General features: G+C 47.2%; 9 protein-coding genes across 9 annotated transcripts; 4 read left to right on the plus strand and 5 right to left on the minus strand.

The window, feature by feature from the left end:
- Window positions 1-1,075: 1,075 nt before the first annotated feature.
- EV420DRAFT_1503735 (uncharacterized protein) lies at window positions 1,076-1,553 on the minus strand. Its single transcript, XM_060471200.1, has 3 exons — window positions 1,417-1,553; window positions 1,255-1,367; window positions 1,076-1,203 (listed from the first exon to the last, which is right to left on the minus strand). The coding sequence occupies exons 1-3, from the start codon at window positions 1,528-1,530 to the stop codon at window positions 1,191-1,193; spliced, it is 240 nt and encodes a 79-aa protein (XP_060338583.1). The 5' UTR covers window positions 1,531-1,553; the 3' UTR covers window positions 1,076-1,190.
- A 240-nt stretch (window positions 1,554-1,793) lies between these two features.
- Window positions 1,794-4,447, plus strand: EV420DRAFT_1635560 (aldehyde dehydrogenase domain-containing protein; the record flags this gene model as incomplete). Its single annotated transcript, XM_060476465.1, has 18 exons — window positions 1,794-1,909; window positions 1,958-2,004; window positions 2,059-2,248; window positions 2,304-2,447; window positions 2,496-2,525; window positions 2,588-2,669; window positions 2,718-2,746; window positions 2,795-2,951; window positions 3,009-3,072; window positions 3,346-3,521; window positions 3,575-3,605; window positions 3,666-3,755; window positions 3,809-3,840; window positions 3,891-3,902; window positions 3,957-4,059; window positions 4,114-4,163; window positions 4,228-4,297; window positions 4,356-4,447. The coding sequence occupies 18 exons, from the start codon at window positions 1,794-1,796 to the stop codon at window positions 4,445-4,447; spliced, it is 1,515 nt and encodes a 504-aa protein (XP_060338584.1).
- Window positions 4,448-4,561: 114 nt separating this feature from the next.
- Window positions 4,562-5,988, minus strand: EV420DRAFT_457661 (uncharacterized protein). The gene is made up of 5 exons (XM_060482211.1): window positions 5,837-5,988; window positions 5,680-5,777; window positions 5,345-5,624; window positions 4,772-5,282; window positions 4,562-4,719 (listed from the first exon to the last, which is right to left on the minus strand). Exons 2-5 carry the CDS (start codon window positions 5,680-5,682, stop codon window positions 4,665-4,667), a joined length of 849 nt encoding a protein of 282 aa, XP_060338585.1. The 5' UTR covers window positions 5,683-5,777; window positions 5,837-5,988; the 3' UTR covers window positions 4,562-4,664.
- Window positions 5,989-6,654: 666 nt separating this feature from the next.
- Window positions 6,655-7,942, minus strand: EV420DRAFT_457325 (nucleophile aminohydrolase). The gene is made up of 6 exons (XM_060482210.1): window positions 7,840-7,942; window positions 7,691-7,788; window positions 7,386-7,641; window positions 7,177-7,335; window positions 6,891-7,122; window positions 6,655-6,839 (listed from the first exon to the last, which is right to left on the minus strand). Exons 1-5 carry the CDS (start codon window positions 7,866-7,868, stop codon window positions 6,897-6,899), a joined length of 768 nt encoding a protein of 255 aa, XP_060338586.1. The 5' UTR covers window positions 7,869-7,942; the 3' UTR covers window positions 6,655-6,839; window positions 6,891-6,896.
- A 143-nt stretch (window positions 7,943-8,085) lies between these two features.
- On the minus strand, window positions 8,086-9,165 carry EV420DRAFT_1260174 (phosphoprotein phosphatase; the record flags this gene model as incomplete). Its single annotated transcript, XM_060466995.1, has 6 exons — window positions 8,086-8,187; window positions 8,249-8,367; window positions 8,425-8,564; window positions 8,611-8,754; window positions 8,803-8,834; window positions 8,887-9,165. The coding sequence occupies 6 exons, from the start codon at window positions 9,163-9,165 to the stop codon at window positions 8,086-8,088; spliced, it is 816 nt and encodes a 271-aa protein (XP_060338587.1).
- Window positions 9,166-9,447: 282 nt separating this feature from the next.
- On the plus strand, window positions 9,448-11,386 carry EV420DRAFT_1503778 (uncharacterized protein). Its single transcript, XM_060471201.1, has 6 exons — window positions 9,448-9,518; window positions 9,569-9,600; window positions 9,628-9,663; window positions 9,694-10,636; window positions 10,680-11,051; window positions 11,101-11,386. Exons 2-6 carry the CDS (start codon window positions 9,583-9,585, stop codon window positions 11,202-11,204), a joined length of 1,473 nt encoding a protein of 490 aa, XP_060338588.1. The 5' UTR covers window positions 9,448-9,518; window positions 9,569-9,582; the 3' UTR covers window positions 11,205-11,386.
- A 41-nt stretch (window positions 11,387-11,427) lies between these two features.
- EV420DRAFT_1626189 (snare protein syntaxin 18/UFE1) lies at window positions 11,428-12,801 on the plus strand (the record flags this gene model as incomplete). Its single annotated transcript, XM_060475998.1, has 6 exons — window positions 11,428-11,665; window positions 11,725-11,974; window positions 12,050-12,312; window positions 12,333-12,371; window positions 12,393-12,609; window positions 12,644-12,801. Exons 1-6 carry the CDS (start codon window positions 11,510-11,512, stop codon window positions 12,799-12,801), a joined length of 1,083 nt encoding a protein of 360 aa, XP_060338589.1. The 5' UTR covers window positions 11,428-11,509.
- An 82-nt stretch (window positions 12,802-12,883) lies between these two features.
- Window positions 12,884-14,140, minus strand: EV420DRAFT_1635566 (Golgi apparatus membrane protein TVP38; the record flags this gene model as incomplete). The annotated part of the gene is made up of 8 exons (XM_060476466.1): window positions 12,884-13,028; window positions 13,078-13,141; window positions 13,191-13,326; window positions 13,376-13,456; window positions 13,509-13,717; window positions 13,772-13,882; window positions 13,938-13,977; window positions 14,033-14,140. The coding sequence occupies 8 exons, from the start codon at window positions 14,138-14,140 to the stop codon at window positions 12,884-12,886; spliced, it is 894 nt and encodes a 297-aa protein (XP_060338590.1).
- Window positions 14,141-14,463: 323 nt separating this feature from the next.
- Window positions 14,464-16,349, plus strand: EV420DRAFT_1503801 (uncharacterized protein). The gene is made up of 10 exons (XM_060471202.1): window positions 14,464-14,531; window positions 14,584-14,604; window positions 14,661-14,819; window positions 14,868-14,989; window positions 15,042-15,140; window positions 15,197-15,601; window positions 15,655-16,004; window positions 16,053-16,126; window positions 16,184-16,270; window positions 16,327-16,349. Exons 1-7 carry the CDS (start codon window positions 14,508-14,510, stop codon window positions 15,971-15,973), a joined length of 1,149 nt encoding a protein of 382 aa, XP_060338591.1. The 5' UTR covers window positions 14,464-14,507; the 3' UTR covers window positions 15,974-16,004; window positions 16,053-16,126; window positions 16,184-16,270; window positions 16,327-16,349.
- The last annotated feature ends 1,479 nt before the right edge of the window (window positions 16,350-17,828 follow it).

A 17,828-nucleotide genomic window follows, 5' to 3' on the forward strand; every position in this document is an offset into this window, starting at 1 on the left:
CTGAGTCATTGATTCAGACGAACTATTCAATATTTTGAATACCCGCACTGATCAAGGTTTCGCTGTTATCAAATGAACAAAGTCCGATGCCTGCTTTTCATCCTAGTAAATACCAACCTTTGTCCAAAGTTACCTGTGCTCGGAATTTTAAGGTGGGTTATCCTCCCCTTTCTGTACGCAGGCTGACAAATGGTGTCCTCTCCAGTTCCATTTTTGAGGCTGAAATGAGCGACCTCAGTTGCATATTTGAACCTATTCTATATCAAAATCGAATGCTTATGTTTTAACGTTATATTGCATCCACGTTCATCAATCATGGGTAACTCTTTATGGTCAAGGGCCCAAGACTATCCGTTTGTCAAGGGACTTATAACACTTCCCCCCTTGAATCGGACCCGATGAGACATCGCTTCTACTATTGTCTGATGCGAGACGGGGACCAGTCAGCAAACACAGCTAATCCTCCAAGGTGCGTATAGGGTCCCCGAAAGATCGGTCACTGAATAAAGACATTTTCAGGACCCCAGTACATGGCTACAGCCTGAGCATGTAACGGCGTACGACGTAAGTAATGCCAGTATCAAGGGATCGGTTTATTCGTCTCGACGCATTTTTTATTTATTCCCAAGACATTGACACATGCCCTTGAGGGCTTCTGCCCACCTTACGGTACAATCGAGCTCATCGGTAAAGGTTACTATGCACCATCAAGACGCACTGAATGTCCAGCCCTTGTTCCAATCAGGTTCTCATGATCTCGCGGCTTTTAAACAGGCAGTCGAGCGGCCATTTACCCTTGTGTATCTGAGAAGGAAACAGTGCGTCCTCTCGTTGTTGTCTGTTACAGGTTACATGAAATGATCGCTGTCTTCTAAAGTGCGAAAGATCTTTGACACGTGGGGCGCAGTTTCGGACCCAGTAGTCTAAGCGCGACGCGTTATTTAAGATAAGATTGCCACGAACTGTTATCCTGCCAGTAAGATTCACCGTGAATACCTTTAAAATTTCAGTCTGGTCGACGGAACTCCGACGTGGTGTTACGGGGTGCCACCAGACCAGTAATCTAATTTTCAACCTTAGCAATGATAAGGGTGTATTATTCTATCCGTGTCCACAATGATTTAGAGTATATCTATAATCTATGCTTCTATCCCATCTATGTCCAAACGCGGGCGAGTAACAAGAAGCAATTACTTCTTATTGCTGTGAACGGGGGATCAGAACGCAATATACTCATTAATAAAAGTAACTGACATGTGGTAGACTCCAGCGATGAAGGGTAGGGCAAAACCGAACCCAAGGAATGCTACAATCTTTGTAGCGAAAAGAGGTCTGTTCTTGAAGGAGAACGGGACAGCATGTTCAGTCTGGGGGACTTGTTGAGCAAGAATGTCTATGTTACTGGATACTACATACCGTGTACACGCCATGACCAGATGACCGCACTGGAGAAACGTGCAGGGCGCGAGCTCGAGACCATGAAAGAGGTCGAGAACGAATGCCTGGAGCGCGAGAAATGACGGAGAGCATGGTAGTTGCCAGCAAAAATGAAACCGACTTTCCCCGATAATTTTTCATTTTAAATCTGATCTGCGGGCACGTGATGCGATCACGGTTATCCATCGGGCCAACCTTACGTTATTTGCCTAGTTTGGCCATGGCCAATACTCGCTATCTTATCCGCGAGACCTTGGCAGGTGATATGCTGACGGTATATAATGTTTCCTGTCCACTCCCTTTTACGTGTGCCACTTCCCTCTTATACTCTATCTCTCTGCAAGCATTTACACTCAATGGCTCAAGTCGCCTCTGTAAAGATTCCCGGCAGTGACAAGTTCATTTCTGTTCCTACTGGTCTTTTCATCGACAATGAATTCGTCCCTTCATCGGATTCTAAGGAACTAATTCAGTATGTTCAATCGATAAGATATCATCACGATTGTTGATCCCTGCAAAGCGTCATCAACCCAGCTACTGAAGAAGTCATATGCTCAGTCGTAGCTGGTAAGATATTCAGTAACATTGTGTTATTCGACCAGTAATTCACCTACTCTCCAGCATCTGCGAAGGATATTGACTTGGCTGTGGCAGCCGCGCGAAGGGCCTTCAATACTACTTGGGGCAAGAATGTCACAGGATTTGAGAGATCACGATTGATCAACAAACTCGCCGACCTGATTGAGAGAGATGCGCAAGAACTCGGAGAACTCGAGACCCTCAACAATGGAAAGCCAGTTCGTATCGCTAGGTATTCCTCCCCGCACTATCCCCTCCGTTTGGTGGCTGACTTCGGCTCGGAACAGAGATTTCGATATCGGAGACAGCGTTCAATGCTTGCGATATTATGCTGGATGGGCCGACAAAATTGCAGGCCAGACCCTAGAAGTTGACAATAAGATCAAGTGGGCCTTTACTAAACATGAACCTATCGGAGTCTGTGGGCAAATGTATCAAATTCATTTTTTTTTCTTTGGGAGAGCTGACAGGTGCCGTAGCATTCCTTGGAACTACCCAATTAACATGTGGTAGGTTCCACAAGTTCTTTATTAGACCCGGTTCACAGATTCACACTTCTTGCCCCCCTTAGGTCGTGGAAGGTAGCACCGGCGTTGGCAGTCGGTTGCACTATCGTCATGAAGCCATCCGAACTAACCCCGTTGACTGCCCTGGTAAATAATCCCTGTCCGCATTGAATTCCTCGTGTTAACCGCCGACAGAAACTATCCGAACTGGTCGTTGAAGCCGGGTACGTACACTCTTGTCCCACCGATCATGTTACCAACAATTGTACTAGTTTTCCCAAAGGTGTCATCAACACAGTTCCGTCTCTTGGTTCCGTGGGTGGCGCGGCACTCTCGGCGCATCCTGATGTTGACAAGGTTGCTTTCACCGGTTCTACGTTCACCGGCCGAAAGGTTATGGAGGCTGCTTCAAAATCAAACCTCAAGAAGGTACGTACAGCTGTCGGATTGCGTTGATATATCTTTAATTACGGAATCTTGGAGTAGGTTTCCCTGGAACTAGGTGGCAAGTCTCCACAACTCGTTTTTGAATCTGCAGACTTGGACCAAGGTTCGTCTCTCACCGTGGTTTACTTCGTTCCGCTCTGTTGTCTCCAAGTATATCCTCGGCTCATTCCTTATTTGCCGGTATACGCTGTACCTTGTCTTTGGATGTACAATGTCTGCCACACTAGTCGCACGTCGCGTCGTCCAGGTTGTTGATAGCAACAGTGCCTTGAAGAAAGGATCATTTCCGCTACTTCTTTCAGTTACGGCATTTTATAATTGCTTCCATCTTTTCGCCGGTGTCGCGTGGGTGCAGAATACTGATGGACAGATTTAGCTGCCAACTGGGCGGCGCTCGGAATTTGCTACAATACGGGTCAGGACTGCACCGCGGGCTCACGCGTATACGTTCAAAACAGTATCTATGATAAATTCCTTGATATTCTGGTGTCTAAAGTCAAGGAATTGTCAATTGGTGACGGTTTTGATGACAAGAATTTTGGTGGCCCAGTCGTACGCCATTGATCTTTCAAATATATCTTAACCTTACCTGGCATATTCTTTAGGTCTCTAAGGTGCAATACGACCGCGTCTGGGGTTTGTTGTTGATTACTCGGTTTACTACCGTCTCTTTCTTACCATTGTGCCATTCTGTAGGTTACATTGAAATGGGCAAGACGGAAGGCGCCAAAACAATTATAGGCGGTGTAAAACGATCAGGCAAAGGATATTTTGTGGAACCGACGAGTACGATTCACACTAGTCCATCGTTTCATAAAAGGTTAACGATTGTCGGGCAGTCTTCACTGAGATCCGATCAGACATGAAGATAGTGCGTTTTTCTATTCGCGGAATTTCGCTCAGTTTCTGACATACTTCTAGGTCAAGGAAGAGGTGGGAATCTCTTGTGGGGTTATGCCTATACGAGATCGCATTGACGTCGTATAGATCTTTGGGCCTGTCCTCTCGGTCGGCCGATTTGAGACGGAGGAAGAAGGCGTAGCGCTGGCAAATGCGACTACGTATGGATTAGGTGCTGGTCTCCATTCTAGTGCGTTGCTGGTATTTGGAGTTGGCCGTGCGAAGTAACGGTTTCGTTTCCTAGATGATGCTAACCAGTGTATGAGAGTCTCGGCGGCTCTTGAGGCCGGCACGGTTAGTCCCCGGGCACAACGAATGCTCGTATCCAACTTTAAGTAACTGACGGTACGATTAACAGGTCTGGATCAACCAGTATAATTTGTTGTCTAACAACGTACCCTTTGGCGGAAAGAAGCAGTCCGGGATTGGTGCGTTACATTATCGATCTTTATCCCGAAGAGCTGTTTGCTTACGGTGGGTGTATAGGCCGTGAGCTTGGCAGTTATGCGCTTGAAGAATACACTTCTGTTAAAGCTGTGCATTGGAACTTCGGGGAGAAGCTCGATTGGCCACTTTGATCTTGTTTGCATAGGAAAAGCGCTTGTTTGCTTTGGACCCCGTAGGTAGCGAGCGTTATGTACGTAGAGGAGTAGAATAGCGAAATTTTGTATCAATACAGACGACTTTTAAATAAGTAACAAGAATCAGCCCTTTATCAATACAATGTTGGAATGGGTTTATCACGAAGTAGAGAAGGGTTCTTAAAGATAAACAAGATAAAGCTGTCAGGTTCAATCACCCGTGATGGGTGATGTTGCAGCCGACACATCGTTCTCCCTGGCAATTATGTCTAGGAAGCATAGTTGGAAAATGATTGATCCAGGGTGAAGCGCGTCACCTACCTCCGATGTGTCTCGGCCACATAAGAGTTACCGTGTCCATTAACACCAGACGACCACCTGTGCTCGACGCCGGGCGTGAACAGAAGCCCCTGGTTGTATGCAGCTGCGCCAGGATCCATGTAGACATCCATCTCGTTTGGGTAGAAGCGGGGGCGCGGCCAAGAGTCGGACGCGAACACCCCCATGTCTCTGCCTGTGTTTCCGGACTGGTAGTAGGAGGGATGTTCATAGCCCAAACGGAATTCCGTATGGTTGGGGTTATTATGAGAGATGTACGGTGACGGAACAGCCTCAGGGCGGACCATGTTAGATTGTGGATATCCAGGCGCGCTGTTCGGCTGGATGGTGGGAGTACAGGGATTATTGGGCCAGTGGGTATGAGCTATGGCTGGAGGGGAAGGCGACGTCGCTGGAGCCGACCCGTCCACAGGGACATATTCGCATTTCAAATGCTTTTTTGTGCATCGCTCGCAAGGGCTGTTATGCGACCTGTCAGGGTCTTCGCTTGACACTGGCACGCACTAAGAGGATGGTATTAACGATGGTGTGGGCATTGAAGGAAACGGCGCCCACCTTGATCTTGCGTTTCCGACAATGCGTGCAAGCTATCAAGGCCCTGCCAGGTCTTTTGATAGGTGTATCGAACGGCGGCGTCGTGGACTGTGGTGGATGCATCGCCATAGCTTGAGAAAGGATAAGAGAGAAGACGAGTCTGTAGCTTAAATAGCACTACAGGGTTGCGCAGAGAGTTGTGTAAACATCTGGATGTAGCTGTACTCCATCTAGAAGTGGACCTTGATCGAGACACCATCTCGATCATGCGGTATAACAACAGCCTGAAAAAGTCATCGTGCTAAGAAAAGTTTGGTCACAAACAGGGCTGTAACATCAACAATCGTGAACCGTGCCATTTTCTAAGACGGGTATAAGCAGCCCGTATCGGACTCAGGGCAGTTCAGGAAGGAAGCCATGATGAGGTCTGGCTAACGGTAACCTAACAATTTGCCTGTATTCCAGCTTACAAGTTAGTTCCAGAAACCTAGTGGAAAGGAGAACTATTGGCACCGAAGGAAGAGCGAGATCACGCCAACTGCCGGACGAAGCAAACCGTCACCGTCCACTTTCCTTAGTTAGACCCTGAGACAGGTAATGCTGTGAAGGCCACTCGTGGCTATTCAAGAGAACGTATATATCTCGAGATATTCACTTGTGACTTGTCCTAGAAGGGAAAGCATTGTAAAACTTTCCTAGAGTACAGACCGCTGATGGAACTCGAGATCAAGATGGTCAGCATCACATCCGCAAGAGTTTACACTGCACCAACACCACGAATCAACACGCGATGAATGTTCATCTCACGCTCAGAGTAAGCGCCAGTGTTTGTGTAGACCGGGGTTGATGAGCAGATTTCTGGCAGTAGCCGCTTAGTCAAAGCACTCCGTAGATCGACGATACAGAGCGCCGATGGCTCGCCGAAATCTGAATACTTCCACGGCGCGAATAATATCGATAGAAATGGAGAGAAAAACCGAGCGAGGTAAACGCCAGTTGATGATTCATTTGATGAAACACGCGTGTGCCTGTGACCATGTGACAGAATGTTGCGAATCAAGAGATTGGAGTAAATGGAATAAAGACGTACACGAAGTCCGTGCAGTGACCCACTTGTGCTATTCCTTAGATCACGGATGATGAAGACAAGTAACAGAGTCCGCAACGACCGCAAGAAGATAAGCCATTCATGTAAAAATGTTTATGAAAGTCGCAATACCACAATCCGTAACGATGGCACTGCTTGGAGACGTATGTAACGTGTATATTGCTTATAGACCATTCTGAGCTAGCGCCACTGAGATCTGAGAGGTTGATCTGGGAACGGCGAGATGTCCATAAAGACGGCTGCAAGCTACTACGTTCAAGGGAAAGAAAGTCCAAGACTTGCAGTAGCCTAGACGAACGAAGTAACTGTAACTTGAAGTTCTTGTCACAGTTCGTTGAATCATACTGGATTAATTAAACGAAAATCGTTAGAAATACAAAGATACGACACTTTGTCACCAAAAACTACCTGTCCGCAAGAGTGAGCCGCAGATGACGCTGGTAGGGAAAGAAAGCCTACAACTGATTACAGAGCAAGGTAGTCGCGAACCTCCTCTTCCGTCAGCTTCCGGAAGGTAGGTTTCGGTCTCCCTGTCTCCCCTCCAATCTTTCCTTCCTCCAACTCTTCGGCTGTCGGAACCGTGACCACTCCGATTTCAATGGTCTTCTCAGTCATTTGTCCTTCGAAACCTTCTTTCAATGTCAGCAGCGCCGTGTGAATCGCGTCTTCAAGACTGATGTCGTCGTTATATCTATTTCAGGAAAGGTCAACGTTACGGGCAGTATAAACGAAGATAGATACGTACCTCTTTTCCAAGAACGTCTTAGCGTTGACCATGTTTTTGCCGATGGCACTGGCTTTCCACGCCCAGAATGAGCCTGAAGGGTCCACCTGGTATAATGTCGGACCCCGGGTGATATCCCAGCCGGCGACAAGAAGAGAGACGCCATAAGGCCTCACACCTCTGTACAATGAGTGATAAGAAGATATCGGTAAACATTGTAGGAAGCTTACCCTGATTGAGTTGCTTGTTGCATGACTGTGGCAATTTCCTGCGTAAGTACACGCGTTGGAGGATATTCCCCATACATCTTCCAATACGCCTGTGCACTCTTTCGGGCTTTGGATATCAAGACGCGAGAGTCCGGTCCCATCCCAGAATATACTATGCCGATATTAGGGCAGATCACGGCGACTTTGTCCAGCATTGAATCATCGATGAGGATAGAGGAAGATTTCTTCTCCGTTGCGATGACAATGCCATTGGAGGCTGAAGATATCGTTAATAGTTGTTATCATTACGATAAACAGGGACTAACCTTTGATTCCAAGACTCGTTGTTCCGGACGAGACCGCTGCTAAGGCATGCTCGATTTGTACGAGTTTCCCACTCGGTGAGAACACTGTAAGTGAATAGCTGCAGAAACGTCAGTATCCTAAGAGAGCAGAAGTGAACTTTAGTACGTACCTGTATGCTCCACCGTCTGCACTAGCCATGATGATAGAAGAAAGGAATAATGAATGCAGACCAGCGCGACGCGTAAGTATTGTTTGCGCTTATTGGGTCGATCACCTACACAGCCACCTTTGCGTGTAAGTTTGTTTCTTGTTTTAATTTCTCAAGCAACAGAGCTGAGTCCCAAGCTGTCTAGGACCCGATACTATTATCCGTACAACAATTACAGTAGTTAACGAGGCGATAAGACAGAAGGAGTTAGTAAAATGCAACAGCATGCAGTAAGCTGTGCGGATGTTTTTCCTGCTGTACGTCTAGGATCTGGTCAATGTCATCGTCAATGTCATCGGCAGCTTCGATCTGTGGAGATGAGAGTATTATCAGCGGTTATTCATTTTTTAATGCTTGGGAATAGACTAACAGCATTAGCTAGATCCAACATCGCTTTTCCCGCAATAAGAGCCTCTTCGTGATTATCCTTGATTTCAATATTAATAATGTGGACCGGACGGTTATATTCTCCACCTCTTGACAACAAATCTGACAGCATTATGACAAGGATTAGCATGGGATGAATGTATGCGAAGAAAGACATACCGTCACAGACAGCGTCAAAACAACGTTCTTCACAGGTAAATACGATATCCGCGACAGCTCTGCTCTCCTGCCATCGTTCAGGTGCTGCTTTGATCCGTCGATTACGGTCAATCATTTGGAGTACACCATTGGCAGAATATCTGAAAACGTTGTAATTATCTAAAGCACAATTAAGCTAAGACTTACAGCCGAGGGTCTTTCGAGCTCAACTCCTCAAAAATGGTATTATAAGGCGTTCCAAAAGCGTATATGTTGGGTTTGTCTATTGATGGGCCCGGCAGTCGTACAGCAGATCCGGTTCCAGATGATATTACCCGAAAACCTGCTTTACTAGTCGTAAAATGAATAAACGTGCGTAGCTAACACTAGCATGCTTACGATAGGACAGAATGTCCTTCCATAGATCTATTCTACAGTAAATCAGACACTGGAGGAATAAATGTGAATTTAACATGTACTCACTTGATTGCTCGCACAGACGACACAGAACAAGGGACGAGGTTTGTACCCGGGCGTTACAGCATTATCCTGAGATGTTGGTGGAGGGTTTTGCACCGACGTATGGCTGTATTCAATTGTATGATTCGGTTGTATTTGGGACGTCAACGCCACAAGCGCTGAGCCTGAGCCATTCTCGCCGGAATGAGATGACGGAGGATATTGGGGGGGAGGTGTTGGTGTTGGTGTAGGATCTGCTTGAGCACGTTGTAACCGGGGATCTCGAGCCCTTCGAGGGTCCATGTTCTCTATGACATGAGTAAAAAACACTCAGTTGCTGTAATGGACATAGTGGGAAAGAAAGAAAGAATCAGCAGTATCTAGAACATTCCAGGTCTTCTCCTCAACCCGGCACACTTATGTGTTACTTAGAGCAGGTTGATGCAGATTCCACTCTGAATCATCACGAAAAAGATGAAGGAAAGAAAATGTACCTTGACGAAGAAAATAGAGGTGACGGTAAGAACCAAAGTCCGTAGTGACGGGCAGTAATTATTTCGAACTCAGCTGCAAGTGGGCAGGCAGCACTGGCAGGCACTCGCTCAAACGCAGAACCGCAACTGTGAGAACTCTGTGAAATCCTGCCAAGTCGTGCTGTAAGTCGCTGTTTATCTTCTCAGATAGGTTTAGCTTACTTGCGAAAAAGATATTTATTCATCAATGGATTCACTTCGGGGAGTTAACGCCTCGGACGAGGAAATAAAGGGCCTAATAACCTTCCATGAATCAGCAATCCACCATGTCAACGAGGAAATTGACACCTTGATGAAGGAAGTTCACCGCCTGCAGTTCAAGAAGTCTCAGATCCTCGAAAAAATCAAGGAATGTAAAGGAAGGCTAACTTTGGCTCGCCGCCTTCCCCCAGAAATCCTTGCCAATATCTTCGAGCTTTGCGCCAGGGATGGCTGGACTCGTACCCCCCTCACTGTTTCCCACGTCTGCTCGGAGTGGCGCAAGGCAGCTTGCACGTCCACAGTCTGGTCATACCTGTATGTTAATTTGGGCATGCGCGATCCGTATGGCAGGATACTCTTTTGGTTGGCCAACGTTCGGACTGCTCCGTTACACATTACTTTGGACATACAGAGCGATTACTCCCTCTTACCAAATATCATGGGTCTCTTATTGAAGGTAGCGCCCCAGTGGCATACGCTTACCGTCAATTCCAAGATGCTCCGGCCAGTGAATCAGATATTCACTATATGCACGGTGCCATTCCCTTCGCTCCGGTGTCTCGATGTGTCCATCATGGAAGAATTCCATGAATTTGAAGGGGACGTCGTAGAGTCTCAACTAAGGCTCGACCAATCATTCAACGACGCGGAGAAGTTAAGCATCTTCCGCATTTCGCGCAATATCCTTCCGTCTCGAGAAAGCGTGCCATCCTCCATCTCTAATCTTATCATTAACCTTCCCTCTTTTAACCTTATAACACCCTCGTCAGTTGCTTCCTTGTTAGATCTCTTGGAGGGTTTGCCCATGCTCGACTCCTTCACCATATCTACGCTGCGCGGTGAAACCCGGGAGTTTATCGATGACCCGAATATCGCGCGCCGTGTCTTCCTCCCACAGCTCCAATCCCTTAGAATCATTGGAACGTCTAGCATTTTCAACATCCTTCCTCATCTGCAGACGCCGGCGCTACTTCAGTTAGCCCTCTGCTCGTCTGAAGAGGCCTTGCCTCATGCCCATCCAGTCGCTAGCCCCGCGCTTCGTCATTTCGTGGGAGGAAATAACCTGCCACTGCAGGACACTAGATTTACGCGACATCGATCTCTCGCCGTCGGATTTTATCGCTTGCTTTAGAGGTCTATCGCATCTCAAGGAACTCCGTTTACATGAAAGCGATATATCAGATGACATACTAGAATGTCTATATGATTCCCGCGGGTACTGCCCAGAGCTGCAAGCTCTAGATTTCCGCTGGTGCGGACAGATTACAGGCCGTGCTTTGGTGGACCTTGTTCGAAGTCGGTCTGACTTGAATTCTTTCTATCCTAATGTCCCACTGCGTCATATCGAGTCGGTGGGCATCATTAACTGTGCTCATGTCCAGGAGCAAGACATTTTCGACCTGGCAGAGCTGACGGTGTGTCGACTGATGATGCGAGATACGGACGATTGCTGCGGTGAGCCTTGTTACATTTCCATTCGTTCATGTTGTTTACTTTAGACCAGTCTCCTTTGGATGCTGTAGAAACGAGAGGTACCGAAGGCGGTTCCAATTGCGGTGGCTCGAACGTTATGGTTCAAAAATCGACACCAGTAGAATCATAGTATGAATTTTCATTGAAATACTGTAGGTCTTAACTATGGCAGATATTGGTCAAAGTTTCAATATCCACCTCAAACATGGACCCAATTGGTCGTTCTTCGACTGAACAAGAACAGGTTTTGGCCATGCCAACAATGAGTACCCAGCACCAAAATACAAGGTCGTAGTCGATGGTTAAGAAAAAAAAAGGCTGACAGCGTATTTATGTAAATTTGATGCACGTGTCAGTTGCCATTCTAGGCCAAGACTCGAACGACATAATAAAGTCCCTTGTCGCATACAAGTACTCCCTTCTCTTCCCATACTCTGAAGATGGCGTATACGGATCGTACTTCAGACTTCAAAGAAACTGTACGGAAATGCCGGGCTTCTCTGCCAAACACCGATAGGCGAAAGTCTGCATCTGACAGGCAGAGTCGGGAACAAGATCTTTTTGGCAAAGAATATGTCTCTGAGGCATACAAGATTGTAAGTAGGACTATTTTTGCGTGTAATTATCTTGACTGAATAGTATGGCCATGGCTCAGCTCACCCATATCACGACTCTGACACGCATGTTGTCTACCATCCGAAAACCATACCTAAACCTGGACTCACGGCGTGGTCCGTTTGCTCGGCATACATCTCGAACATTGGATTTCAGTGGCAACGATGAGCAGTCGTGGTCGTCGATACGTCAGCTTTCTAACGAAGAACGGGATCAAATTGACTTGCAAGCACGGCTCATCTTGTCCCGTTGTGCGGACAGAGTCAAAGAAATAGAAGCCCTAGAAAAGCGTACGGATCATATTCACCGGACCTCCTTTTCCTGACAGCCAACATAGAGTTTCTGTTGTGTTCTCATTCGTTTAGGACGCGCTGAGCTTGTTGCTAGCAAGACTAATCCGCTAACCCGGTTCTTACCAGCGCGACTGCGACAAGACGAGTCGTCAATCGCCTCAGATTTCATCGCAGCGCATCATTCGAGTATAACGTGGTATCTGAACCGCCGTCTCGCAGAGGCCAGTCAAAGCCAGAAGATTATGCAGGAAGAGCGCGTGAAGCGGGAGCTGGAGAGGTCACGGACTCTCGGCTCAGGTGCAGCGAAGGCGGCTTTGGATATCGGGAATTCAGATGTGTCGGGCGTGGGAGAAAGCTCAGGAGGGGCAAGCTGGCTAGGGCGGGGCGTCTTCCAGTATCATTGCAGCAACCATAGGGGCCACTACAGCCACGTTCCGACACTACACCAAGCTCTGTCGACTCTGCACTTTCGATGGAAGATGACGACGACGATATTGAGCTGTCAGCCTCTCAAATTCTCCAGTTTGAAACAGAAAACGCCAATATCCTGAGAGGTGTACAAGATACACTGGAATCGGTTCAGCAGGCTGAATCGCGCCTTATGGATATCAGTGCTCTTCAGATGGAAGCTGGTCTCTCATTTGACACAGCAGACGGAGTTGACAGACCAGCTATACGAAGATGCAATTGCCACGACGGGTATGGTGGAAAAGGGTAATGTCCAGTTGCGGGAGGCGAGGAGGCGAGCAAAGGACGGTAGAATTTTCATTCTTCTATTCCTTATAGGCGCAAGTCTTAGTCTATTGTTCTTGCATTATTATTGAAGACATACAGCATACGAGATACAGGCGCTCTATCCATGTTTAAACAGTCGTTATACAGTATATGGTCCTTAGATAGATCCCGTTACACCTGATCGTCTGCTTCACTAGAACGTAAAAGCGGTGCATCCTCGTCATATTCCTCTAGAGCCTCCGCTGCCATTCGGTCGACTTCCGGAGATATATCCTCCAACTGTCGGATGTGATTCTGAACAAGAGTGTACACAAGCCTGCAAGGGAGATCAAAACACGTTGATGTGGGCAAGACAGATGTCATACCAGCTTGTAAAAATAGCCACGATGATACCTCCACCTATGAGTAAACCATTCATGACTTTGGCATCTATAAGAGGACTCAGTTTCAAACTGTGATGGGTGAGAGTGACACGGACGTGTGTCCATGTGGCTCCTGCTATCGCCATCGGAAAGCGCAGCCATGCGGGAACCTATAACAACAAGTAAAAGAACCTTGGGGAAGATGAAGCAAGTAGCAATGACAAATTGCCACAGGGAAACTGCTTCGATTGACTACACCATAAATGTGTGAGGTGTTGTTATCGTCATAGTGTTAACTCACTGCAAACAGAGAATTAGAATACACCCAAGGGGGGAAGGGGGAAATGCGAATAAGGATGATGAGCGGAAGTCCCTTGGCGCGCTGAGACGATGATGTCAACAAACAACCATATCCCGAGACAAGCTATCTTTACCACGACAGATTCCAAGGCTTGCCATTTCTCGTTATGAGAAGACCATTGGCGCAGGCGAGAACTAAACAATAGCCGCAAAAAGACGAAGACAAGAGCAGAACCAACGACCGATGCACCAGCCCCAATAGCGAAACCTTTCATGCCGAACGCGAAGCCGCAAAGCGTAAGAAGGGTTGAATGGCCAACAAGCGGGGGGAATGAAACCCCAACTATCACATTATTCAGTCAAATTTAGAAAGATCTGCGAACTTTGGATCGCAAACCAATTGCACCCGTGAGGATGAGCCAACCCAGCCTCATGTGAGAAAGCCTCGAGGCTTGGTCATACAAGAATTGGGCGATTCGGCTGGGGGAAACTACGATGATGAATGCACCTGGACACCGGATGATGAGCCGGAGATATACCCCACATCAAGAACAGAAAAAGACCTAGGCATAGGTAGAATAGCATCAAAAGCCATATAAAAATCTAGTAACGAAACTGTGTTCAGGTCAGGTAAAAGTGTATAACTTTAAAAATGCACCTTTCCATAGACATGGAGATTCCGGTAACGATGCCAAACCGTAGTAAGGGTCAGCTTAATCAATTGAGACGAACTGGCTGCCCAGCCGGAGGGTGCTTTCGTGGTCATTGTGGTATTGAAAGAGCCACGATCGTGCCGAAATGATGACACCTTGCCGGGAACCTCGGCCGATTACTGTCCGGTTTCCGGGAAGCAGACCAATACTCTGTCGCTTTCTGACTCGCAGAATGCATCCATTAGCAAAACCAAATACAGCGCCCTTCTACTGAATGTATATCCGATTCATACTGCGCATTATCCCATCCTTGTGCTACAATTGTGCTCAATAAAGAAGGAATCTTCAAGGAGATGCTGAAACACGAGTCGGAGTGGGCCCGAACGCGGCCGTGCGATCACGTGAATCTGAACGCGTGTCAAGTGAGAATATTGATCGGGCTTCCTGTCCTTGAACTGAGTTGCATTCAGTCCAGACTTAATGGAAAAGTACAGTGCATATAGAGTAAGTCCCCACATATCCGTCTTTGAACACTTGTGCTTAATTTCTTCAATAGGACCCAGGAACCGGAATTCAGGTTCGTGTTTCGTCCACTAGATATCACCCTCAAATTCACAACCTTTATGGACATAGCCTTTCCTCGTTCCAGTGGCGCCTCCGAGCCCAAGTGGAGACGTTGTGGCCAAGATTGTTCTCCCCATCAGATATCTTGTTGGAACTGTCCGAATTCTTCTGGTTTTACTCGTTCTAGGCCTGTATCTGATATTGGTGGAGGGAATATGCGTTATCTTCGTTAGTCTGTTTCATCTATACGAACTTACAGTACTGATTGATTATCAGAAACCTGTTGCGCCTTTGCACCGTATTTTGGCTTGGCTGTTTACAGCATTGTTATCACGCCTAGCGCTTTTGTGCGCCGGAATCTTTTGGATACACGTGGAACCTGTCAAAAGGAAGCGGGGGTAAGTATAATACCTGCTACGTATGCCCCCTGCAGCTGTTAAGAGTTCGCAGTAGGCAAACTCAAATCGCCGACCAATGGAATCCACAGCCTGGTGATGTAATAGTTTCCAACTGGGTCTCCTGGATCGAAATCCTCTGGCTTGCTTTCAGGTAAACCCCAGGGTACCCATTACAAACTAAACTTGACTGATTCTCGCTTACTTCAGGTTTAATCCGGTCTTTGTTCTTCCTGTTCCTGCTTCGTCGGCCGTGACTTCTGCGCCATCTAAATCATCAGATCCCATATCACGTACACCTGGGCGGCGGACAGGAACCGGATCAGCTAATGTGTCGGTGTCAACAAGGGCACCCAGGGAAAGAATCCATATCACTGGTTTTCAGCGCCTTTCGCTACTGAATGTCCTCCGCCAAACTGGCAGTGTTCCACCGTACCGGGTGGCACAAGGTTTGGCTCCCCAGAGTCTGGAAGCTATCCGATTGACTTCTGATCGGCCTATCGTCGTGTTTCCGGAGTGTACAACGAGCAATGGAAGGGGACTAATCCGTTTTTGCGACGTCTTCAATCAAAATATCCCAGTACAAGGATGGCAGGTGTTCGTCATGTGTGTTCGGTATGCTCCTCTTATCCCTCTTGGGATATATTCTCTTCATGCGCGCTCTTCAGATACGATACTCCAACAATATTGTCGTCAACTCTGTCACACTCCATTCCAGCAAGATCCGTAAATCCGCTATCTCAGGTATTCAATGTGGCCACGTCAATTGTGCCGCCAAGCGTTTCAATCCGGCTACTAGCGCCCTCAGAATCACCTAGTTCACCAACCTTCCTGGCTAGTGATGTCCTTACCGGATCATATAACGATCAGCTTAGTGAAGCATGTGCTGTTTTGATTGCGCAACTTGGAAAGATGAAAAGGACTGGGATGGGATGGGAAGATAAAGCAAATTTCCTAGAATTCTATTGGGGTAGGCGCAGTTCGTAATCGACACAGAAAAACACAGCAGAGAAACTTCGTAAGATCAAAAGTTATTACAGCAGGCGAGAAGTAACCTTAAAAGCAGACATATGTAGTGAGGTGACAATATATATAGGTGGACTGGACGTCCAGAGGAGACCATTGCATGCATGATGAAGAGTTGCGTGATTTAGTTTTACAATCCAAGTCTAATTGTGAGTTTGATGCAAATTCCAGCCATGTTAACAAGAGACAACGGGAAAGAAACATTTCGATACTGGAAAGCATGAGATGGATGGGGCAGCACCGAAAGGGTCACTCACAGTGAGTTCCAGCAATTAATCCGAAAGAAAGAGTCTCAATAATATGCGTATCGTAAGTTGTACCAACGACGATATTCGGCGTCGTCGCGATCCGAAGAGAAATAATAATCCATCGGAGGACGTCGGGGGGCATAATGGTAATAATCGTAGTCGTAATCGTAGTTGTAATCGCGGCACCGTTCGTCTCGTTCATATCGTTGTGCATGGTCCCATGAATTATCTCTGGAATATTCTAGGACAGGATCATATCGGTCCTGAATGCGAGGCGAGTACGGTCCTGGGTCTGTATTATATGATGAACAGGAGGGATATGAGCGTAGAGGGGAGGGATAGCGCATCGGGAGGGTGCGGTTGGCGTCAGGAGAGCGAGCCGCCCCACGTCTGTCATCCGCACCCATATATGCGGGGTGACGCCGTATGGGAGAAGAACCTCGCGAGTGGGAGACTTCTTTGGCTTCCCTGAGATAAGATGGCTACAAGGAATAGATTTAGAGCGTGAAGTAGCAGAACGTTGCCTCCTTCCATACCTTCCTGATAGATACTTTAACTGGTACACCTCCCAGGGTTTGCCCATCGAGTTTCTCGACGGCTAACTCCGCCTCTTCATAAGAAGAAAATTCTATGAATCTATCACCCACATTAGCAAAACTGACAAGAGATAAATCTGTCGAAAAAGACCCTTTGCTACGGTTTTTCCTGTCGATATCGCAATACGCAACGTGATGTCCGGAGAGCCTCCCAAAGTCTTTCAGTTCCTGCCAAATATATGTAAGACAGCAACCTGAGAAATGGAGCTCATCATCACACCTGCCAACAGACATGACGAGGAATACCGGCAACAGCTACTGGAAATCGCATGCCTCTGTTATTTGTGCATTAGACAAGCGAAACTGAGTGAAGCACGCTCACCTTGGAACGCGTTCGTTCCTGGCGAGATTGCTGGTATCGGCGAGGGCTGCTACATCCTTTCGCAACGGGTGTGCAAACTCAATGGTAATGCCTGTTATGATGTGCTGGTGAACGCTCAGCCATTTTAAGACGCGTCAAAGCTCACGTTTACACAAAAAATCCTTTTCTTTGAACGTCTCCAGTACGGTTCTAGCGTCCTAAAATGGTGTCAAAACGCGTTAGATAAAGAAATGAAGAACACACGTCTAGAGATTCAAATTCGACAAAACCGTAGGCTGTCCGCCACTCATGAGCATGAAACGTCAAGCATACGACAACTCCGCTCACAGTGTCCCGACACGAGCTTCACTTCAGTTATTTTGCCGTATGGTGCCAGGAACTGCCACCGCCGAACAATGGTGAGCTATCTTATTGACAGTGAGTTTTAAGAACACTTACCGCCTCGATTTCGTCCTCTGAGGCAGTCTCCGGAAGGTCTGGTGCAGTAGAAATGAGATGGATCCTGCTGCAGCAGATTGAATAAATGAGGAGCTAACCTCGTAAATAGAGTCTTTTGGAGGAAAACATGATAAAGAGCGTGGGCCCGAGTCAGAAGATGGGGGAAAGAGAGAGAGAATGAAAACGGCAACCAAGCATGGCGCGTGAAAGAT

This window comes from Desarmillaria tabescens, assembly GCF_030435595.1.
Source record: "Desarmillaria tabescens strain CCBAS 213 chromosome Unknown EV420scaffold_2, whole genome shotgun sequence".
NCBI lineage: Eukaryota > Fungi > Basidiomycota > Agaricomycetes > Agaricales > Physalacriaceae > Desarmillaria > Desarmillaria tabescens.